The following is a 25,029-nucleotide window of genomic DNA, read 5'->3' on the forward strand; positions in this document are numbered from 1 at the left end:
AATTCCCTTTGAGTTGTAAAGTTGTAAATTGGTAAGGAACTTTAAGTTATTGAGCTAAGTTTTATACCAAAATTTTTAGCAAAGAAAAAACCTAATTAATCCATTTCCGGTTGTCCGCCCGTCCGTCCGTCTGTGGACACGATAACTCAAAAACGAAAAAAGATATCGAGCTGAAATTTTTACAGCGTGTTCAGGACGTAAAAAGTGAGGTCAAGTTCGTAAATGAGCATCATAGGTCAATTGAGGGCGTCAATTGGGTCTGTAGGACCAATCTTGTAAACCGTTAGAGATAAAACAAAAGTTTAAATGTAAAAAATGTTTCTTATAAAAAAATAAAAAACTTTTGTTTGAAATTTTTTGTAAACATCACTGTTTACCCACGAGGGCGTTAATTAGGTGGAAATTTTATAGTATGTATTAATATAGGAATATCAGTTGTGTATGTGTCGATTTAAAAGTGAATATCTTTTGTTATTTACGTGACGTCAAAAAAACAAACGACTGCGCATCAACACTGTCTATACATGGTATTTCAACAATTAACTCAGTCAATTGTTTGTTTTCACTTGTTTTAAAGCTACTTTTAGGTTTTACTGTATGAATACTGTATGAAATATTTGTAGTAGTTCCAAAACATGCTAGATGGAATTGAAAGTTCTTGTGGAATCGATTGCAGCTTTTTTTTGTGTATTTACCTATAGTATTATATTGAAAACATAAAAAATTTACATCTATTTTTAATTGGTAGGAATAAGGAATTAAATTAATTCTATGTCAAAATATATGGTCTTGTCATTTATATTCACCTTCACCTAAATTCACCTAAAAATTCAAATATTTAATAAATATATAAATTACATTACAATGACCACAGGTCATCGATTATTTCAATCCAAGAGTTCATTCTAAAACGATTGAACTAAAGCAATTCTGATACATTTTTGGGCAGTGGCGAGCTAAACTCACGTCCGGAGCACAATGCATTTTCGAATGGTCATTAATGAATTAATGACCAGCCTGTGTATAGTTTTGACTTTTAGCCTGTAAAACATCTTACCTAGGACTTGATATTATGAATGCGGTCGAAAAAACAACTGAAGATCGTAACTGATAAAAAATAGAGAAAAAGTTTTAATTAGAAAGTTAGTTTTAGCAGATTTTACGAATTTTACCTATTAAGTTTACGAAAAAATGTTTCGAACAAAAGTTGTTTATTATTTTACAAAGAATAACTTTCTAATTTAAATTTTACTTCTTTATCTTATCAAGTACAAACTTTGGTCAATTTTTCGTAAGCCTTGAAAATCACTGTAAATTATAGGGCTGAGTGACATTTTCCGAGTAGGGGAATGCCACAAAATATTCAGCTGGGAAGATTACAAATACCGCCCTTTTTAAACAGATGTGGAACTGTTTGAATACTATTGGATACTATGTATGCTGAGTGTTGAATCACTCTGTAGTGGGTTACAATTACAGATTATTATTGTTGTTGACTGGTTTTGATATAACAATTATCTTGGAAATGAACAAAGTCACGTGAATGTTTATTCAAATAAAATTAGTATGGTAAAGCATGAACAGATACATCTTCAACCGTCTGAACATTTACATCTTCAAATTTTGAAAGGACTTTTTCAAATCGTAATTAAATCATAAAAGCCATAAATACGATAGTTTGTAAAGATTTTTTATCCCTCTTTCTTAACGCCCAGTATCTCGAAAACAGCTGGATATCCAGTCAAGTACAGCAAACAAAAGTGGAACCGTGTCATTAACTACCAAGATATCTACTAGCAGACGAACCAAATTTGATAATTTCTTTCCTAGACAATTTCTGTTAGTTCTGTGGTATAAAATCTATATGTAAAATAAAAACAAGTGAAAACAAACAATTGACTGACTTAATTGTTGAAATACCATGTATAGACAGTGTTGATTACTTTATCACATTACACATATATCTATACATGGTACACATACATAACTGATAATCCCATATTAATAGATACTATATAATTTGTATCTAATGTGTGCCTTCGTGAGTACACAGTGATGTTTACAAAAAAATGTTTGAAACAAAAATTGTTAATTTTTTTATAAGGAATATTTTTTATATTTAAACTTTTGTTCTATCTCTTACGGTTTACAAGATGGGTTCTACGGACCCAAGACCCAATTGACCTATGTTTCATCATTTTGAACCATAAATTAAAGAATTCTGTAAAAATTTTAAATAGTAAATGGCCAACTATTCTGATATACTCAATGAATTATGACTATTTTACATTTAAGAAAATTGAAAACTGTGTATATCAAGTGTCATATAGCGTGATACGGAACCCTGTATATTACAACAAACCGCACATGCCTCATTTTTTAATGGGCGAGTAATTCCCGAAATACGCTGGCTTTTTATGCCTTGCAGGATTTTTTTTTATACAATTGAAAATGTGTTCACTATTTAAAAAAATTATAATATCTTCTCTTCCAAGGAATTCAGAACTCTCATTAAAACCACACTATCTTTCTTTACATGTGCGTTTCTTTGACAATGTAGGTGCGTACTAAGCAAGGATTTTTAGAAATTTAACTCTTAAGATGATGAAAAAGGGTATAGACAAAAACTGCTCAACCAATTTTAAGAAAGTTTTTACTTATAAAATGCTACAATATCAATAAGCCACATGATCTGTATTTTATTTTCAAAAAAATTAAGGGTCTATGTTGTGGTACCAAATTACCACTTTCCTCTATTGTAATGATACATTTTTTAATGCACATATATTAATTGAAACGGGGATTCCCCTTTGCACACGGCCTTACGTGTAACTACAATCAATTCCCAAAATTTTTGCGCAGACATGCGTATATTGTATTATATACGTGAAAATCAATTAGGGTATATAAATAGATATAAAGGCTGCCATATAGAAACTTTCCATTTTATCGAGAATTATCAGTTTTTAAAAGCAATTTATTTTATCATATTGATTTTTAACAACTATTATTATAAATTTTTTAGTAAAATGGAAAAAGCTAATACATTATGGCCATTATCTGCGGATAATTTTGACAGAGCTGCATCTACATTTAATGCAGTAAAACCTGTTAATTCAAAAATAGCTGGCATTGCTTTAGTGTACAAGAATTCTGAATATCTTTGGTCTGTTAACTATGAAGTTAATTTTGATGGACCATTACCTGCACCAAATACAGAAAATATACCATTAGCTCACAGTGTTTTGGAAAAGGAAGCCCCTAATGGTGCAGTTGTACGAGCTGTGGATGTTTGTAATGTAAAACCTGGTGGATTACTTCATACTAAATGGCAAGTGTCGTATTCCGTTGAATTTGAGGGGAAATAAACCAGAAATTTATTGTAAATGTTTAAATATTTAATAAAATAAATAATAATATTTAACTGGGTCAATAATAATCAAATTTAAATCCAATGTTCAGTGTTTAATTAAGCTGGACTGCTTAAAGTGTTTCGATACCAAAACGAAAGTGTTACCAAAACACTGAAACACTGAACTTTTATGTGTTAATTAATGAGTATTTAAAACCTTCTGTATAAATTTCAAGTCGATTCTCTGTACGGTTTACGATATATTAATTATTAAAAAAAGTCCTTTTTACCTGATGGTATATGAAGAAGTCGTAATGAATAAGAAACTTTTATCAATATTCGTCAAGTTTTAAGCCTTCAAATTATACCAAAATTAAGAGCTGTTCATAAAATTTGAAAAACTTTTTTTGGTAAAAACACTGATTTTGATAGTTAATTTTTCCTAAACCGTTCAGAGAATTGATAAGAATTGTTCACTAAAGACGTATAAAAGGATGATTAATTGATAAATAAAATTTCAAATATTTTGGTTTGGAAATATCTTAAAGAAATGATTTGTTCAATTGAAAATATTTGGAAAAAAAATTATTTTGATTTATCAGTGTATGCTAAAATGTTTTTCAGTGCAATCAAATGTTTTGTCTATACCAACAATTTGCAGGATCAGTGTATATTGAGCCTTATTAAAGCTGTTATAATAATAATGCTTACACGAAATTAATTAAATTTAATCACTTTTGTTTAGCAATTACAAGTTAGTAATGAAGGATATTCAAACATTATGTAACAAAGAATTTGATGTCATTTGTGTGATAATATTTAAAGTGTTTAAACACGTTTAAAGGAAATATTTTCTTTTTATTATTTTTAAAATTATTTTTTAACTGTAAATGATTGAGATTAAAGTTAAAGTAAAAGTCTTATCGTCTTTGTTTTTTCCAATTTTTTAAAACCGTTATTAGCTTATTATTATTAAAATTGTTTGCAGGAAAATATTTCTAACTACGAAGAGTTTTCATCACTACGAATTTCGTTTTGCTTCACTTTAAATTGAATGTGACATTGCCTGCGTATTTTAATTCGCTGTTTTACTAACTATCGTTTTTGATCTCTTGAACGATTTTACACAAGTAAGTGAATCATAAATTTCGAAAAAATTGTGTTTTGATCCTATTTTGTTACAGTTAAGTTATAGTGAAATAATTTTAGACACGTTTTGAACAATTATTCTCATTTCCAAATTTTATTTCAGAGACAATAAAAGTTGAAAAGGACTTTCAAATACAAAGTTGTTGAATTTGTAAATAAGAATTACGTCCTTAATTTGCTCGAAGCAATTTAAATATACCGAATAAGCTTGGCACAAAAAAAAAAAAAAAATAATAATAATAGAAATGTTAGAAAAATACTTTTCTTATAGTTACAAATAATAGGTAAGTTTGATGACATTTGTGACTGTTTTTCTTTTTCTCTTTCGTACTTCGTAAAGAACACAGCTTATAAATATTGTGTGTCAGTAATGTAGGGTCTGTGATTCATTTTTCCTGCCTTTTTGATTATCGAGTGCTAAGTTTATATGTATCTTCCGTATATCTTAAAAGAAAGTTGTTCACAACAGAATACAGGAAAAAAATTATTGGAAGTTTTCAACTACCAAAATTGAGTGTAATTGTAAAAATCAAAATCCTTTTCCCAACCATTTCGACAATCGTGATTCCATGTATCTTCTTGACAATGACAACTTTCTTTTAGCACATAAAACAGAATAAAAGTCGTCGAAATGCATGAAAAAATTTGAATTTCGATATTAATATTAAATTTATCTTATTATTATTAAATTTATGAATCCCGAAAAAGATTTATAGGAATTTCGTATTTGAAGGCAGGCAAGAAATCTCATCAATTATTAGAAATATTTGGAAAAAAAATTATCAATTTACTATTGTGAAGTGTTACAAGTTCACTGAATCGTACTTACGCATTGTTTGTTCTTGGTATAAAATAATGACGTATTGCGAGATAAAAATAGCCAAATTCATGTATCACAATGTTCATCTAATCAAAATAATTTCGTTGAATACCCTCATTTCAAAGTCCTGTGTAAAATATTTAAGAAATGATTCAGTCCTAGGCAGTTAAAACTATAATTGTTAATTTTAAAGTAAGAATTCGGAACATTAGCTTATAGTTAATTAATTTATTATTTCGACCTATACGAATCTGAGTACTTAATTTTCGTGTTTTGAACATGTGTTGGGAATAGCACATACAAAAGCATACTTAATCGGGTTTCTTTGGTTCGAGGAGGAGAATTTTGATTCTAGAAGAGGCCAAATCGGGAAAATTCGACTCCATAATTTCATAAATTAAATAGTTTTTTTCCATTACACTCAGTCAACTAAATCAATAATAAAGTAAATCTAGATAATACAGTTATTTATCCTACATCCAGCTATTTCTATCTACGAAAATCATGTCGATCCGTTTTCCCACTCTGACTCAAAAGAAGGGCAAACTAACAAATAAAAGAACAGTATCTAATTGATTTTATACATAAACAAGTAAAGATAAGAAACAACTGAGTTAGTTAATTGTATTTAATTAGCTTGGTTATCAATATTAAAACTGTTTATAATTATTAAAGTTGTTAAATAAGCCAAAATACATCGTTAGTGATAAAAAAGTGCACTTATTATTTATAGTATTGAATAAATAGTATTATTTTAAGATAAAGAAATGTGCACTAATCTACTTTGAGACAAATATATAGTTTATGTATCCATATGACCCAAGTAACCGATTTGATAAATCACTTTTTATGCTTGCTATCTCCTTTCTTTTTTAAGATAACATACTTACGAATGGCCATATAGGCGGAGATGACTTTTTCGATGATTTTATGAACATCTGCACCAACTAACTTATGATGCCTCTATTACCGCTATTAAATGTAGATATTTCACGCAGTTGCGGCGTTAGCAAATTAGGAGTTCTGTTATTGTTTGAAAAAGAGATTCCTGAATCCTAAGGAGAACCGAAAATGCATAAGTCATTACGGGACACTGAATTAAAATCCACCTAAATGTCCTTCCCTAGTAATCCCTAGTAACAACTTCCGCTCGGAATGCGACAAAAGAGAATTAACTATGTAACATATATCTTACTGATACAATTGAACCCGGCGTTCTAGAAGCATAACGATGGAACGATACGGTGACAATGTACACCGAGAAAATAAAGAGGTTAGCAAAAAGCTGAAACTGCTTCAAAGCAAAGATTTAAGAGAGATTAATAGATTTTTATTCCACAGAGCACAACAAAATGAGCCTGAGGTCGCTGAGTGAGTGTCCGTACTGCCAAATTGCCTTTACCTAGTTGCCCTAACCCAGAAAAATTGAAAAATTCCCTATATATATTATCTCTGAAACAAGTGTTAGCAGATATTCCAGAAAAACATATAAACATAAAATTATGGATTTCAACTTGGCTTATTATTTTGTATAGGTAATAATATTAATTTTTCCTGTTTGATAATAAAATAAATTTTATATAATCATATTTCAAAGAATTTATTAAATTTTTTTTCGTGTTAACAAAACTCATACAATACAATTAATTAAAATTAAATTATTAGTATCTTTATTTTCCTGTTGATTATTTTTATACAATTTATTTTTTTTAGGTACAAGATAAAATAAAAATAGTCAATTATATAAAAAATAAATATATATCTACTTATTTGCTAGCGTATATCGAAAATTATTCGTGAGAAACGCATTTTACGAAGTTTATAACACTGACTATTTAGCATAAATTGTTTAAAATGAAAAAATTTATTATTAAAAATAAATTTTCATCAATAAACTATCGATTTTAAATGTTTAGTACGACCTGCGGCCATAAATTAACTGCAACAAGACATTATAGATAGTGAAAATTTTATGATTCCCGTTTTGGAGGGCTTATAAAGTTAATGTTGGTAAATAAGAAAATATAATTTATGAAATTTGTATATTTTCGTGTGAAATAATGACAAGAAGCTTGGAAAAATATATTTTTTAACAATTATACTAATTACTAACACTAGGGAATTTTTTGTTACATGTGCTATTACGGAAGACAAAAAATGCGAAAATCAAAACACACGATTTTCTTACATTCGAAACTAGAACGATAGTTCCAACCTTAATTTTCTTAATAGAGAACTTGTTTTAATTTTTTTTAACCACAAACTCATATATACATAAAAGAATAATAATATATTTTAGCAATTTTTAACAAAATTAATAATTCAATTTTGTTATTAATTATTAATAATAAGTAGTTATATTATAGAAAAAAAAACAAAAAAAAATAGTGACGTATTTCGTGTGAACCAATCGGAATCGCTAAATTTATATTTTTCAGTTCGTTTCTATGGTAAATTTACGTTTAATTAGACACACCATTTCTTCGTGCGATGGCGTTGCTAAAACGATGTGTTGACGTCACTGGAGTTTGGATTTATAGTTTAGAAAAACCATTTTTAATTGTAAAATTACATGAAAAATCAATTTAAAAAAAATTTTGTTTGTTAAATTTTTCTTAGTAATTTTTAGTAAACTTTCGAAAAAAAAACAAAATTAAAAAATATGCAACTCTCTATTGCCAAACATACACTAATTCTCCAAAACGCAATCAGAAGAATTGTTGAAATTTTCACTTAATTATCGGCTTAATATTTAACTGTCGGCCATTCTGATTTGAAAATCTAAACTTAAGAGTCAGTGGCGCTGAGAATTTTCTAGGATTTTTTTCTTTTTTTAATAAGCTATAGAGGTTTTTATTAGTTTTTTTTTAGAAGTAGGAGTATTTGTATAATTTATTATATTACAAAAAATTAAAAAATTCAATTGCACAATTAATTTTTTTTTAGTTGTTAAATTCGGAATGTAGGAATACGATATAAATTAAAATAAACACAAATATTTGAAAAGTTAAATGGTATCCTAGTACAATAAAATTATTTAAAAAATCATGGTAATAAGGAAAAAAGTGTGAATATTTGATATATTTCACAGTTGTTTGTTTCGTACCGACAAATTTCATTAAAGTATATAACATTGTCTAAGAGAAAGGAGCATAAATGGAGTATAATATTATTACAAAGTATAAAATGAAACGTTTCAATTTTAGTAATTTGTGCTATAGTTCAGTCCCCTTATTTGGAAAAAACTTTTTTTGAGGTACATACTTCGAGACCATGGGGGGTGAGTTCGAAATGTTATCAAAAACAAAAATCCAAAAAAGTTGCACAATAATTTTTTCCCGGAACGATCTTTTTTGGCGGATTTTTTGAAAATTTTGAAAAAAAGATTTCTTTTTTGGGTTTTTTTGGGAAAGTTATTGAATTTGCAGATTACATTAAAAAGGAAAGTTGGAGATAATACGTTTTTTGAGCCAAGACTCGCATTTCTGTTCAATATTATGAATCTATGAGCATTGCAAACTATAGTTCCGTTTATTATCGGTAGATAAAGTCTTTCTTAGTATTAAAATCCAATATTTTGTCTCTTTCTATGATATCGCGTGCTCTCTCATGTCGTTAGAAACACCTTAAAATAAATTTTGTAATAAAAAAAATTGTAGTATTAGGTACGTGACATTAAGATTATTTTTAGCTCTTCGAATCTATTAACTAGATTCTGTGGTTTGAATCGATATTTACAAGTTTTATTCTTTCGGCTTTCCAAGAAAAGAAATTTTGTTCAATTAAATAGACTAGGTAGTTAATAATATTATATCGAAGTTATATAAAAAAACTTTAATTTGAAGATGGCGAAGAATTGGATATAGCATCAAACAAGTGGAATAAAATTATTTTATACACGAAGCTCAACTTAATATCGTTGTGGATGACTTCGATCGGAATATTTATTTGACATTTTCCCAACAGAATATCGATCACTATATCGATCTGGATCGGTATATTTTTCTTCAGCTTTGTAATGAATCTCAGGTGAGCCGATATTCTTCTGCCAATGATGTGTCCAATATAAATCATCTGGATGTCTTGGAGGTGGTCTAGCTTCACGACATACAACTACACAGTACACCAAACTTCCAATTAATGTTAAAAATCCAAATACAAGGAATAATATTCCCAAGCCCCTAAAAATAATACAAAACATATTAGAATAATCTTATTTTAATGCACCAGGTACTGCTGGGAGTTGAATATAGTGAATAACAAAAAGTATAAAAAAAATTTAAAATATCTGTCCGGTTTATCAACAGGATAATTACTAGAAAAATAGTAGTTTTTGCGAAAAAACGATTTTTGCAAAAGAAAAACGGAAAAAAGATTTTGATAAAAAACAAAAAATAGAGAGTTCTAGAGCTGATAAAATGAGACTATCTAAAATCAAATCCGTTCGAAACTTTATGAGAAAACACGGTTTTATCGCAAAAATATTAAAAAAAATTTTTTCGGATCTGATCTTTTCAGATCATTATTTATTAATTTTCCTTTAAACTTTAGTTTTTATATGCTTAACTTTATCGAGAGTAAAATATCAAAGAATACTTACCAAATAGCAAAATCGAAAAATTGTATAACAATAACAAAACCCAAGCATACTAATATTAATCCTAAATTAATTAAAAGCATCAAACAGCACATTCCTTTAATATTTGGACAAAAAGGATTTGGTGCCGCCATCGTTTCAATAGTAACACCTCCTTTACGAGATGTTCTTGTCTTTACTGTGCTGGCAACTGATGGTGCACGAGTTCCACTCCTGTACGAATAGTGACTGGGTGCTACACTTCTTGAATGACGACTGTAACGGGACCCCCGACTGAAATTAAAAACAAAACCATTGTTATTTTATTTTAACGATGTTACTCTAAAAAACATCTTCTTGCATTTTTTGCATATCGACAATTTAACACTTTTGTGTTTTTAGACAATTCAAAGCTGCATACCAATTTTTGTAATTTATCTACTCTGAAACATCGACACGGAGAAAAAATGACACAATCTGTAAATTTAGAAGATTATAAGACAAACTTTTTGTAGGTATTTATTTAAAGTAAATTTCCGGTCTATTAAGCTACTCTAAATCATGCTAATCAATAATTTTATTTCAATAACCTGTCAATCGCTTGATTAAAACCGTTGATAATTTAATTACAGTAAGATTATAAATATTTGCGATAGTATAAGAAAATGAAAAAGTCGGTTCATAATTTTCGATTGTTAATACTGTTATCTACTTTCTTATGAGATAAAATATATAAGAAATAATATTAAAAAACTAGCAAAAAAATCACGCAGAATTTCAGAGAAGTAATTTTACTTGTTTTTGGTGAAACAAACGCATGCTTATGGTAAGTACTCTTGCAATTTTTTCAAATGATTGTAAAATCCCAACGCACCTTTTAAGGAACCTGGTAGTTTAAATTGGAACTCCTGGAAAAACGGTCCAGTGCCTCTCTTAATTGGTAAAAATTTTTATCGCCAGGCGGGATTTATCTGATTTGAATTTCAATGTTTTGACTGGCAGGCGTTCAAAAATTGTAAGTGCATTATTGCCATCTAGTAGTCTATTTTGAAACTACTGAAAACGAGTTTTAATTAGTTCGAATAAGTATCGCCAATTGGCGGGTTGCAACACAGTTAAGCGTGCCCGATTCGGATTCAAATCTTTCTTTTGTTTTGGATTATTAAAATAGTTGTTGCTATAGAAAGGGTCGAAAATGGAGTCTTGTTATAAAAACCAAAACCATTTTTAACCCTTTAAATAGTTATAGTTAACTTCTTTCCATTTAATTGCTCGTATTGGAAAAGAAAAAAATTTAACGGATACATCAAGAGAATCAATTTGTTGATTTAAATGAAAGATAAGATTACCAAATAATTTATTTGGTCTAAAATAAAATTAAACGATGACTAAATTTGCATATTATTTATTTCAATTGTCTAGTTTTTGACCCAGTTCACATCGATGTAGACATTTTAAAAAGATGATTGTCAGTCGCGTGCTTCAATGTTTAACATGCAAAATGCTGCTTCTTTTCATTAACACTAACACAATAATAACAAAGTGGTTAACAGTCAATAAATTGACTTGCAAATACAATTTACTTTTTATTTATTTATTTATTTAAAGTTTAAAAAAAATATAATCATAAATGTTTGTTATTATTTTTTTATAGAGATATGAAAATAAATAAATAAAATCTTTCTAAAAAATGATTGGCAATCAAAATATTTTGCTATTGAATTGATTTAATGACTTTGTATATTAAATAGGTGAAAATAATATTATTAAAAATAAGTACAAATAGTTTTTTGATTAAGTTTTGGGTAAAAAAAAAAGATTTTATTTAAATTATTTTTTAAAAATAAAAATAATTTTTGTATTGATTCAATAGATTGAACATATAAACCAGAAAGAAACCAGCTTAGGCACGGATAGCAAGAATTTGGTGGAGATTATTTTGATCAAATTGTAATCAGAGAAAAAAATAATTTAACATTATTTTTGAAAAATAAGTATAATAATCCAAAAAAAGAACGAGAGGTGTCGTGAGACACACGGCAGGAACTATATTCCTTTCGTACCCTGGTACATTATAAATCTAGCGCTTACTTTTTTTATTTACAAGGTATTTTTCTGAAAACTTAAGATATTAATTTTATAATTCAAATACTTGTTTGATTTGATTTAGTTTTTACTGTATAAATTAATTGTAGTATTAGTTTAAAAAAGACATAGTTCTGATTTAGTAATCAACCCAATATGTGCGTACATTACGTTTGGTTTGATCAGGATATTTATTATGACATAACATAAAAATTGCATTGTACTCACTTTAAATTATTTCAGTTATTTTTAATTTCTGATAACTTTCACAACTCAATTTTTTAAAATGATAAAGCATAAAATTTTGACAAAAAGTACAAATTGACAATTATTATAAATATTTCTCAAAATTCATTGCAAGCTCAAGTTTTAGTTTCCTAGGTAACCTACATGTCGGTTTTTGGTGTCGTTTGTTTTGTTGCATTTTTTTTGGTTTTACCCCCAAATCAGAACGATAACGTGCGATAAGGAACATAGTTAGAAAAAAAAGAAATAATATTTACCTAATTTCTGATGGAGCTTTATAAGCTGCACTCGTAACGTATATATCAGATCCATTTTCATCGTAGGCTCCATTTCTTGAATAACTTAACGTTGATGGCATATGATGTCCATTACTTGAACTATTGCCATTTTGCGTGCGATGTTTATTTTTACGTGATGGTGCAGTTGGTGGACTTCGTGATAGTGTACGTTCGCGTTCTCGTTCACGTTCATTTGTTATCGTGTATTCACTAACGGTTCGATCAGAAGGTGCTCCCCTAAAATATAGAATTTTTTTGAACATTTATTTATGTGTTTTTGGATAGTGCGCATTACATGTTGGAAAAACTGTTGTGTTGGTAAGAACATTGTTGTTTATTCTAGCTTTGTTTTTCAAAAGCGTCGTGAAAAAAGGCAGCCTTCGATCTAAAATCTCGCTATGTTCGCTATATAGTATTTACACCCATAAATATGTATATGGCATCTACTCCCTTGGTGTTTACAACTCTGAATAAGGGTCTAGGTTAGATGGGGATCAATTCGGTCATGGACCATTTAGGCCTTGCTTCGTCTGTAATCCCTATTTATTATAAATGTGAAAGTAAAGTTGTTTGTTTGGTAAAAAGCGGTAGAGGAGTGGGAGTTCGGTAGGCCAGACGATCATTTATCTGGCTTTGGACTCGTTCGCCACCCTATCTACGGATCAACGTGCATGCAACATAATCTATGTTATTATGAAAGTGTAAAAACCTGTGCAAACTTTCTTCACCATCCGTTGAGTAACCACGATTTGAAAGACCTAGCCCACTTCGATTACTGCTAATATGGCCACCATTTTGATGATGACTTCGATTAGTGTGTATTGGTGTAGGGGAGTCTGATTCTTCAAGTGGTGATGCAATATAATGATTATGTGTAAGTCGTCGAACCATTGTTGAACTGTTTTCTAACGCTGTACTCTTCTCTATTAGGTTGAATGTATTACTTTTTGGAAAACATTATTGGATTTTTATTATCTGAAACAATTCGAAAAGTATTTTAAAATTATTGTTCGATTTTTAAATTTTAGATATCATTAGATTTAAGTTAGTAGTAAATAAGTCTTAGAAGAACTTTTGTACTAATACCAATTTGATCAATTGCTTCTCCTTTGTTTCAAAGATATCTAGTAGTCCTGTAGTTTTAATTAGGATATTTCTATGTAATACTTCAATTATTTCTCTTGAGTGGAGATTAGTCTTTAAAAATCTTAAAATTGGTGTGACGTAATTCATGAATGACCCCTATATTCAGCAAAAGAGTATCTTTTAAAACTCTTCGCGGGAAAAGTTTTTTCACATTTAAGTCTGTTATTAAGAATTCGGTTCCCAATTTTTTGAATTTTGAATGGTTAATATTTTTAGAAACAGTAATATTATTTTTATAAATCGACAATATCCATCCAAAAGAGCTCGAGCTTTGGGTTCGAAAAAAACCCAAAATTTTAAATTGTTCATGCTTTGTCTGCAAAGACCAAAACTTAATAATTTTACAAAAATAATCTTCCTTCCTAAATATATCAACAAAATTAGAGAATGATTTTGCTTATCGGAATATTAAAAGAGCCTATTTCGAAGTTATTGAAATAAATACCACGATACTCGAAATAAAATTGTATATTTAGAAATTCTATTTAAAAAATACAATTAAAAAACATACAACGGACTTACATGTCGCTAAATATCGATATTTCGATTGCAACGCAATCATCGTCAGTCTCAACTCGACGATATATCTTGGCATTAGTTTTACTGCTATTTCAAAATTATTTTTTATTTTATCGACCATTTTTAATCGTTCAACAAATTGAAATATTCTTCAACAAATCGCCTTTGAAAAACTTGAAATTATAAAAAAATATTCTATATAAAAGAAACCTAATCATTTCTATTATAGATTTCAATAAAGGAAAAGCAACCTTATTAACTGAATATGGTTAGTACAATTATCTACCAGAACTTAATACCGAGAATCACTTGATATCACAAGAATAACGTGGAAGTTAACATTAAATTTTTGCACGTCCTTTTTAAGTTAAGAATTTCCTATGAGAATAATAATTAATGTAAGAAACTTTTAAATAATATAAATAAAAAAAATCGATTTCAAAACAATGTCAATTATGTAGTTATAAAAATTTTCAGCATTAATAAATTCATTTAAATACCAAGGAAATCGAACAAATACGAATCTGATGTATTTTTGGTTAAAAAATAAGAACTGACTGACCAGCTCTGTTCTAACACCTAATTGACTGACAATCATAACTGTTATTTATATGCAATATACAATCTGTATAACAATTTTCAGCTTTAGTAGTAAATTCATGTTAGTACCACGTAAAACTTAACCGCTTCGATAGCATATATCTGACCTCTGTTCTATCGTTCGCTTGACTGGCCGCAGTTTGTATGCGTACACAACTTCTATAACCAAACCTCAAATTATCAGCTTTAGTAAATTCAACGAATTTTTTTTCACCTAGCTCTAAATTCATTATCCAGGATAGCAATACCGGGTATTATAAGGTATGCTATAATTTTTTGTCTTATTTTACTAATTATTTGAGTAAGTGACGAGTATTTGCTTACATATCATAATTTGAAAAAACAGAATAATCTAAATATCAATGGAAACTACTTCCTTGTGATTTTGAAGTCAGTTACAAATGAATGAGTAAATATTTTATGTGTATTATTATTTATTTTACATTTTTGTACGAAAGTTATTTAAAACAGGAATTGATAATTTTTTCATTTCCTTTAATGAATAATATTGAGGAGATTATAATAAATAATTCTTTTGTTTTATTGATTTCATTTTACTTTCCTGTTATAAAAGATTTATTTGTAATAATTCATCTATAAAATCTAAACAAATATCTGCTAGTATTTTTGTTATTTCCTAGTTTCTGTAGTTTGCTTTCGCTCATCGCAAGACTCAGCGAAAATTTATTTTTAATTTTTGGTGCAATAAATACTATACTAAAAATAAAATAAGTATATCGAGGTCTTACTTTTCGATATCCAACACATCTAGTTTTTATTATTTTTCATAATTTTTATCATTCCCTCTTTTTTCGTCAAAGTAATATAATTCCATCCGATTTACATAAATACTGCTCTTTTTTCATCATCAATGTAAAATTTAAACCAAAAGACAGACGGGCAGACGGTACGAAGTAAGTTCAATAGAAATTTGCAATAAAATATGATGGCGACAGTTGTAGGGACTAATAGATCATTTTTTTAATGCCGTCTTATTGTTTACCCCAAAAATTTGAAAGTATCACTCTTAAAATGAATTTTTTCCTAGAGAATCTTCTTCAATTTTGTGTAAGGAACAAAAAAATTTGAATCATGGGATCAATTTTCTTCCCGAAAAGATCAAACCGAAAATAAATTAATTAACTCAAAATTATTGCGATCCAATTAATAGTATCTACTAAAATATTTTTAGCAATATTTTATGAGTTTTTCCAGTGTTCATTTCTCTCAAATAAATATTTTAGGCCATGTTTCATATCTATGTGTACTAATAGTAGCATAGCAGTTTTCAGAAAATCTTAACATGCTCGTAAAATCCTCGGTGCTTTATTTGGCGCACTACGACCGGCTCATTTAATAACTCGGAAAGTTGTAAATTATCTAATGTTACAACATTTAAGTAAAGTATATTTTTTGAAAAACTTTCCGAAACTACTAAAATTAAAACCCGAAAAAAATTGAATATATTCCATATTATATATTTGCAAAAATATTGTGAATAAGAAGTTAAGTCAATAATACGAGTTTTTTTTTACAGTAAAATTCAAAAGTTTCAGTTTTTCACTACTATTCATGTGAAAATTTTTATGATGTAAACAAACTTTCCCTTTTCAATAAACACATGATGATATTAAAAAAGTATAAATTTTTTTAATGATAAAAAATGAATTATATAAAGAAATAAATACCTAAGATATTAATATTTTTACATTTACATACTTTTTATGCGATTCAACTAATGAAAGTTGTTTTCAATTAAAATATCAGGAAGTTATAGTGCGGAATCATCTTTTGAGTTTTAATGATAATAAATGTGTTTAAAATTATTTAAAATTAAATTTGTTATATCATTTTTCTTCAAATAAATGAAATGTAGATATTTTCGCAACTCAAGGTTTGGCATTAATGAATAATAATTTATAAGTTCATGGGAAATATTGTTTTAAAAACTGATTAAAAACTTTAATGTAGTTTTTGGTACGAAGTTTTCACAACCAAATAAACAACTTTGGAAAATTTCAAAGGTGAACAATTTTTGTTTATTGCTTACCATGAGCGTCGCCAGCCGATTGAAAAGAGGGGGACAAGTTGCTTTATAGAAAATGGGAAAAGTATGTACGAGTAAAAATATAGGAGATAAAACGCGAATGTTTATTATACCATTTTTATATTAAATATATCATAGTATATTAAGTTTAGTCCCAAGTTTGTAACGCTTTAAAATATTGATGCTACGAACAAAATTTTAGTATATGTGTTCATAAAATTACCTAATTAGTCTATTTCCGGTTGTCTGTCTGACCGTCTGTCCGTCTGTGTATACGATAACTCAAAAACGAAAATAGATATCAAAATGAAATTTTTATAGCGTGTTCAGGATATAAAAAGTGATGTCGAGTTCTTAAATGAGCAACATTAGTCAATTGGGTCTTGGGCCCGTAGGACCAATCTTGTAAACCGTTAGAGATAGAACAAAGGTTTAAATGTTAAAAATGTTTCTTTTAAAAAAATAAACAACTTTTGTTTGAAACATTTATTGTAAACTTCACTGTTTACCCACGAGGGCGCAAATTTTATCGTATATATTATATGGGAATGTCAGTTATGAATGTGTGGCTATATCTAAGAGTGGATATCTTTCTTACTTACGTATTTCAACAATTTACTCAGTCAATTGTTTGTTTTGGCTTGTTTTATTTTAAAATTAGACCTATTTTACCATTAATTTTCCTGAAAACAGGCGTGGATCTACAGTTAAATTTTGGGGCTTCACAGACACTGGAATCCGGATTTATACTGGTGAGAACCATGTACTTTTTTTATATCTTGCTCCGGACTATCTCATTTAGAGTTTGTAAATTTGCAACATAGATCCATTGGGTCTTGTAAATCGTAAAAGGAAGAAACAAATTTTAAACGTAAAGGGCTAGCTGCCCCTACTCGCCCCCCCCCCTTGGTGACGCCTATGATACTATGATTTTGTATTTAATTTTGTTGTGCTGCTATTAGGTAAATGTATAACTTAATCTTACTTAACCATTTGATTTTGTACATGATTTGTGAAAAAATGAATTATTGGATGATGAAAACAAATCGATTATTAATAAAAAATAATTTAATTAATAGTTTAAAAGTTGTTTGTTAAACCTATTACATGCAAGATTAAGTAAATAATATGCATAAAATAAAAGATGAATTCAAGTTTGTTTGAAAATCTGTAGTTTAATAAAAAAATAGTGGTCAAACTACTCATGTTTTTATATAACATGTCACGATATAAAAGTATATAAAAGATAATTTATGTAATTAATCTTTTAAATATTACACTTTTTATTATAATTATTGTATTCTAAGTACAATGTGTATAAATATATACCAACTAGCGTTATACCCACCCGCTTCGCTGGGTTTAAAATAAATATTGATAAAGACCACCGTGTTATATCATTGCACCACTTTTGCTTTCACTTGTCCCCTTTTTATAACACTCGTAATAATGATATGGATTTTTTTACACAGGTAAAATATATGAACGGTTTTCTGTTTTTTTAAATGTAAAATAGTCATATCAAATTGAGTATTTCAAAAAAGATGGCAATGAAATTTTTATATTGACTATTTTTAGTAAGAATAAAAATTATTTAAATTTGACATTACTATAAATTTCTGTAAAAAATTTTTACAGAAATCTGTAAAATATTTATTATTTTTATTATTTTTCACATTTATAATATACTAGAGTGATACCCACCCGCTTCGCTGGGTTTAAAAGTAAAGATTGATAAAAATTGCTCTCGCTTATCCCCTTTCTATAACACTCGAAATAATGGTAAGGATTGTTTTACACAGGTATGGTTTTTCTATTTTTTTAAATGTATAATAGTCGGAATTATTCATTGAGTATATCGGAAAAGATGGCCGTGAAACATTTTATATTGACTATTTTTACAGAAATCTGTAATTTATGGTAATGTCAAATGACTACTTTCACAGAAATCTGTTATTTATGGTAATGTCAAATTAAATTAATTAAAAAAATTTTTTTTTATTAATATATCTTTATAAATTATATCTCATGTGTTATTCTCATGTATCAGCTATATTGCTGTACACTTTCATTAAAAACCATTCGCTAGTTTTATCGTGAAAGCGTAACAAACAAACAAACAAACATGCTTACTTTACGCATTTAATATATATAGAGAATAGAGATAATATATTTTCTAAATATATATAAAAAAAAACATTTAAATCCGTATTGGTTTGAAAGATTGCATGGAAGAGAAATTTGATATTTTGACCTTTCAGTCTACTAACCTAACTCTAAGTATAAACTTAATTTTTCGATAATTATAGCTTCAACATGTCCATAAAAGGTTAGTTAAGATATAACAGAATATTTTCTAACTATTTTTTGATTCGACTTTTTAAACTTACTTTTTATATTTACATAAGTCGCATGAAAAGGATCTATATTGAGATTTATTTAAATTTAATTTGTTAAGACAAGAGAAAACAAACAATTGACTGAGTTAATTGTCGAAATACCATGTATGGACAGTATTGATTACTCTGTCTTATACTATAACTGATATATCCATAACATACATTACACTATACAATTTTGTGCTCTCACGGGTAAACAGTGATGTTTACGAAAAAATGTTGTTTAATATTTTATAAGGAACATTTTTTACATTTTAATTTATGTTCTATCTCTAACGGTTTACAAGATAGGTCCTACGGAGCAAAGACCCAAATGACCTTATGACCTCTTAAAAAATTCGAAAAAATCGTAAAAAATTATTTCTTTCGAAATTTGAGGAAACTCAGTTTATAAGGTAATTTTGACCCAAGAAATTCAAAAATCGGGTTTATTTGGCGATTGGCCGCGTAATTTTCGAAAAAAAACGATATTTCGGATCGATTTCCGGTATTATCTCGAGAATTATTCGCCCAATCGTTAAATGAAACCGATTTTTGTATTTTTTGGGTCAAAATTACCTTATATATAGAGTTTTATCGAAATTGGAGACGATAAATTTGTATCGATTTTTTGAAATTTTTTCAAGGGAAAAATAGAAAAATTCGAAAAAATCGTAAAAAATTAATTGTTTCGGAATTTGAGGAAACTCAGTTTATAAGGTAATTTTGACCCAAGAAATTTAAAAATCGAGTTTATTTGGCGATTGGCCGAGTAATTTTCGAAAAAAACGATATTTCACTTAAACTATATAGTGTCAAGAAACAACCGTTAAAAAATATAAATATAAAAGACAAAATAAACAAACAAAATTACAAAAATAAACTTTAAGTTTGTTTGCAAGATAATTATTTATTTATTGTTCGTGTTTATACATAAATAGAAAATTATACATAACATATATAATAGAAGATACGAAGTTAAGTAAAATAATTAAAATTATATTAAGTTATATTTAGATAAAATAGTAAACCGTTAATGTGATTCAAAGAGTTGCAAGTAATACAAAGATGTTTTTATAGTTGGTTTGAATTTTTAAAACTCCTATGAATAAATGGTGAAAAAAATAAGGAAGATATTAAAAAAATAGAATGACTTCAAAAATACAGCCAGCGACTTCGTAACGTACGCCACGTAAAATCAATGAAGTAATTAGCCGTAAATACAGTAGAATCTTGATAAGTTAAAGTCCAAGGGAAACACAAAATATTTTAAGTTATAGAGGTTTTGGGCTCTGATGGGAAGGGAACATAGTATTTTTTGAAGTAACAGAGGTTTTTATGTTACCGAGGTTTAAGTTATCGAGATTCTACTGTAATTAGTTTTGTTTTAAGAAAAATAATGTGGTTCTATCAAACTAAAGTGACACTGAGAAAGAGATATCTATAGATGTATGTGCACTTTAAAATATATGATCTAAGATGTGCACTCATGTCTACACTCTCTTTTGTTCAGTGCCACTTTGTCTTGATAGAACTACATATAAGAACAATTATAATACGAAAAAGTGAACTTTTTAAAAGAAAAAAAACTTTTATTTAAAAAAACAATGCTAGGTTATTATTTCCATAACTTTTTTTTTTCTTCAAAACTACAATTTTTCAACAGGTAGGACATCCACGCATGTCTTAGAATGCGATCTCCAAATGCAAGGTTTATTTTTCCAACAGCCAATGTACAATTTCTGTAGGAAAAAGGTTAATGTGTAACTGTTTGTATTCGAAAACTGTACAGCAAATCTTAAGCTTTCATACACAAGAGGATCGTAAAGGAGTGTAGTTTTCGCACGAAAGGGCTAAATTTGTAATCCGTATGGATACTTTAGCAGTCAAATTCATTTTAACTCTACACGAGTCAGGACTTAGGAAGTCAGTAAGTAAGTCTTAGAGCTTGTCCTGGTCTTACAGGAAGATTCTTGCAAGTGTCTTGTTTTTTAAAAATCATAAATGCTTTCTTTGTTACATCTACCTTTTTTTCAACAACTTTGAAGGACAACCAGTAATTCATTTCAGCAGTAAAGATGTTTAATCTGTCACAGTTTCTAATCGAAAACTGTACAACGAATATTGTTGGTATTAAATGGTTAAACTTGTAATCCGTGTGGGCACTTTAGGTGGCAAATTCATTTTTTTAACCCTACATGAATCAGAGTTAAGAAGTCAGTAAGTTTTTCGGCAAGAAAGAACCTTTGTCTCTCTTTTACTTGGCTAACTTAGCCTACTACAAAACTAATGTATACTTAGTAAATCGTGTTTCTATGCAAGCAATAAATTAAGGTCATGGTGTTTAACTCAACATGCGTCAGTGTTAGGAAATCAGTAAGTTTTGCAGTCTTACCCTCAAGAAAGACATTGTAACGACCTGGTGATTCTTCATTTTTAACTTACGCAAGATCAATGAGATCCATGGTTACCATCTCGCATATTTTGTTTACTCTGACACCCGATTGCACTCAGAAAGTGGACTTCAAGACATCATTCAAATAGTTTTCATTTTCTCTCCACTTTTCAGCATTCGAATGTGACCTCTTACAAGATTTTTATCTCTTTTTCGCTAGGCTAACTTAATATAATACTAAACTAATGTGTAATTAGTAAATTGTATTTGTATATGCAAGCAATAAATTATGGCGTATTCTTAATTAAACTTATTTCATAACATGTCGAAGTTAGTAATTATATATAAATTATTGCTCATTAAGTAGTAAAGATATTAATGTTGACATATTATATTATACATTATACTTGTATAAGGCTGTAAGATTTTATTTATTTATTTATTTTGGCTTTGTACCTCTATATACTCACTAAACCTAAGCATAAATTTGCCTTAACTCATTCAAAAAATAATCTGAAATAATATAAAATATCTTCTTTATCCAGACTATGAAAAATATTCCAGAGCTCTTTAAGATACGATCAATGGTGCGGATATATGCCTCGCCGATAAGAGAGTCAACTAACCTCTCTACCCTGCCTTATTTGCACTAGTACTCACCCTGTTAACACGAGATATCTCGTGCAACCATGGATGGTTTAGAGACTCAATCAATACGGAAAGATTCAGATCTCCCGACTTCTCTAACTCGGTCATAGATTACTGTGAGTGTAGGAGACGCTGTATACTCATAATGAAGGTCAATTTATAAGGCAGTACATTTTCAATAGTTTGGATAATAACTCAATAATCTTTTCCTGTACACTACCCGATAAGGCAATGGCTCATTCAAGAAAAGGAATATGGAAACAGAAGTATTAAGATATCTAAATGACTAAATTATCCAATCAAATTCATCGAGGTGTACTGTTGATGTGTTTTTTCATCTTATAAGAAAATCTTTGTATGAGAAGGGGCATTAAGCCTCTTCTTAAATCAAATAATTGATATTGATGAGATAGAATTATCAACGAAGAATTGGTGAAATCGGTACCTATTAACAGTTTTATAAATGTATAGTACTAATATCGCGACAGAATTAGTCTCCGAGATAGCTGGTGCTCAGGGGTGTACGGTACTCCCTTTGTCTCCTGGAGTTTGCGGGAAATTCGTTATATAATCGGTCCAAACTTGCTACACGGGGATTTTTGGGTTCGCTGAACAAGACTATCGCGACAAAATCCGGCACCAGGCACCTTGAAAATCAATTCTGTATTCTGATGTTCTTCTTCAGGGACCCCAAAAAATCCACGAGTAACAAGTTTGGAATCATTTTCATTACTATTAACCGAATTGTAAATTTAGTATAATTACGGTCAATTTAAAATGAATTTTATTTATGCAAATTTTAATTTCTTATAAATCATTTTAGGTCACAAATTTCCTGACGCGCTAACAAAAGCCTCGTTTTCTCGACTAACTATGCGATTTTAGAAGATACTTTGAGAGAAATTAGCTTATACATTGTGGTTGTGTGAGATTTTCAAGAGAATTTATACATTAATACATTTGAACATAGATTTAATATTATATTCTTGATAATATCCGGTAATAATAACTTCATTCTTGAAGAAACATATTTAAATAATCTTTTGATTGTGACTGACAACGAACAAATACATACACTGCTACAATAACTGGTTTTTATATCAAATATAATTATTATAGGCTTTTAATTTAACGACAATTATTACAAAAAAATAAAATTAACTGTTTATATAATAATCATTATTATTATTATTATTATGATTTTGGATGTACACAATTCGACTAATAATTTAACCTGGATGGTTGATGGTTAGGTTATATTGGCTGTCCACGAAGGACACACTTAGGCGAACAGTACATTTCTAAGACCCTCAGTATTCTAAGTAAAAGTGGGAGGCTAAGTGACCGAGCGAGTTAAGGCGGAATCAACTTTAACCGTTTCACTACTTTAACTTTGGCTGCAGGTTCGAATCCAGGTAGCGGCAGTCTGATCAAATATAATTAATTGGGTGGTAAATTGATCATGTTGTCATCGCTTGGATAAGAACGAAGTTATCGATTTCACCCACATCATAAATTTAATTTTATGTAATCGAAGTTTAAATAAATAAAGTTTAAAAATAATGATGTGGATAGCCTCTGTTATAGACGTTTATGACTGAGGAACGGATTTTAAATTGCATTATTATTCAAAGCCAAAATAACTCTATAATCTGGAATTGAAATATTACTAATCCGCTTTAAAATTCTTTAAAAAAAAGTTTTCGAAATTGAACTTTGAGGCCAGCCCAGACTTTTAGACCACCTTAGCTAGATAAACATAGGATTTTTTTAAGGGACATTGATTTTTCACAAGTTTCTGTGAATATTCTTGAATATATATTTTTGTATGATATAACAAGTCAAACTGTAATTGTAAATTACAATGTACATACAAACATTAAAATATTAAAAGTAATAAAGTAATTCAACTTTAATTTCATGACTTCGTTCTATATATTTTAATGTTAATTAAATCTAATATTGATTACATTTTAAATGGCTATTCTTTATTTATTTTTAAAAAATATTTTATGCTTTTATAATTCTTTCTCATCGTTTATGTAGTTCACATTACCGAGACAAGAGAAATCTTTGTAAATGTCTAGGAGACGTTCCTGTCAAATTTTTTGTTTTAATATTTAATAAAGCCATATAAGAATTAATTAACCATACAAAAAGAAAGTAAACAAGTGATAACAAACAATTGACTGAGTTAATTGTTGAAATACCATGTATAGACAGTGTTGATGACTATCACATTACACATACATACATGTCACACATACATAACTGATATTATACAATTTATGAGTTTATTGACTTTTTGATTATTAATAGACCAAAAAAGAAAAGAAAATTCGTTTCGAAACAACTTATAAATACAACTCTTGGCATTGATAACTCGATTATGGAACAAGATATTGAACCTGGCTTGGCAAACATATTTCATTCTAAATTAGGATTATGAATCACTATATATTTCTTAAATAGAGATTTCAATGCTTGCATTTATTTCATAACCAGAATCAAACATATACAACAACTGCTAAATAATGGTAATGTGACATCAATTCACAGTGGCCAACACATTGAATTCATTTGTGTAGGTAAATTATACAAGATTGTGTATATGATATAAAATGGGGTAAGGTGCAATACCACGGATACATTTTACCTTGAATCACTATAACGTTTCTGTCTAGATATTGCCGTAGATAACAACCATGGATAACCTAGTGAATGTTAATCTATATATATATCGCACGTTATCGTTCTGATTTGTTTGTTGGGAGGTAAAACGAAAACAAG

At 28.5% G+C, this 25,029-nt stretch overlaps 1 protein-coding gene and 1 long non-coding RNA gene across 3 annotated transcripts in view; one reads left to right on the forward strand and one right to left on the reverse strand.

The window, feature by feature from the left end:
• Window positions 1-4,345: 4,345 nt before the first annotated feature.
• LOC123297875 lies at window positions 4,346-6,845 on the forward strand. The gene is made up of 3 exons (XR_006535253.1): window positions 4,346-4,482; window positions 4,605-4,785; window positions 6,663-6,845. It is a non-coding gene; the product is annotated as an uncharacterized LOC123297875 (long non-coding RNA).
• Window positions 6,846-8,388: 1,543 nt separating this feature from the next.
• LOC123297375 overlaps window positions 8,389-25,029 on the reverse strand; it is a 36,550-nt gene continuing 19,909 nt past the window's right edge. For both annotated transcript variants that reach the window (XM_044879007.1, XM_044879008.1), the window contains 4 exons: window positions 13,216-13,481; window positions 12,486-12,743; window positions 9,922-10,191; window positions 8,389-9,502 (listed from right to left, as the gene is read on the reverse strand). In XM_044879007.1, the coding sequence (XP_044734942.1) occupies window positions 9,232-9,502; window positions 9,922-10,191; window positions 12,486-12,743; window positions 13,216-13,397 (981 nt within the window). In that variant the 5' untranslated portion in view covers window positions 13,398-13,481 and the 3' untranslated portion in view covers window positions 8,389-9,231. The remainder of the gene's footprint in view (window positions 9,503-9,921; window positions 10,192-12,485; window positions 12,744-13,215; window positions 13,482-25,029) is intronic.

Source organism: Chrysoperla carnea, chromosome 4, assembly GCF_905475395.1.
Source record: "Chrysoperla carnea chromosome 4, inChrCarn1.1, whole genome shotgun sequence".
Lineage (NCBI taxonomy): Eukaryota > Metazoa > Arthropoda > Insecta > Neuroptera > Chrysopidae > Chrysoperla > Chrysoperla carnea.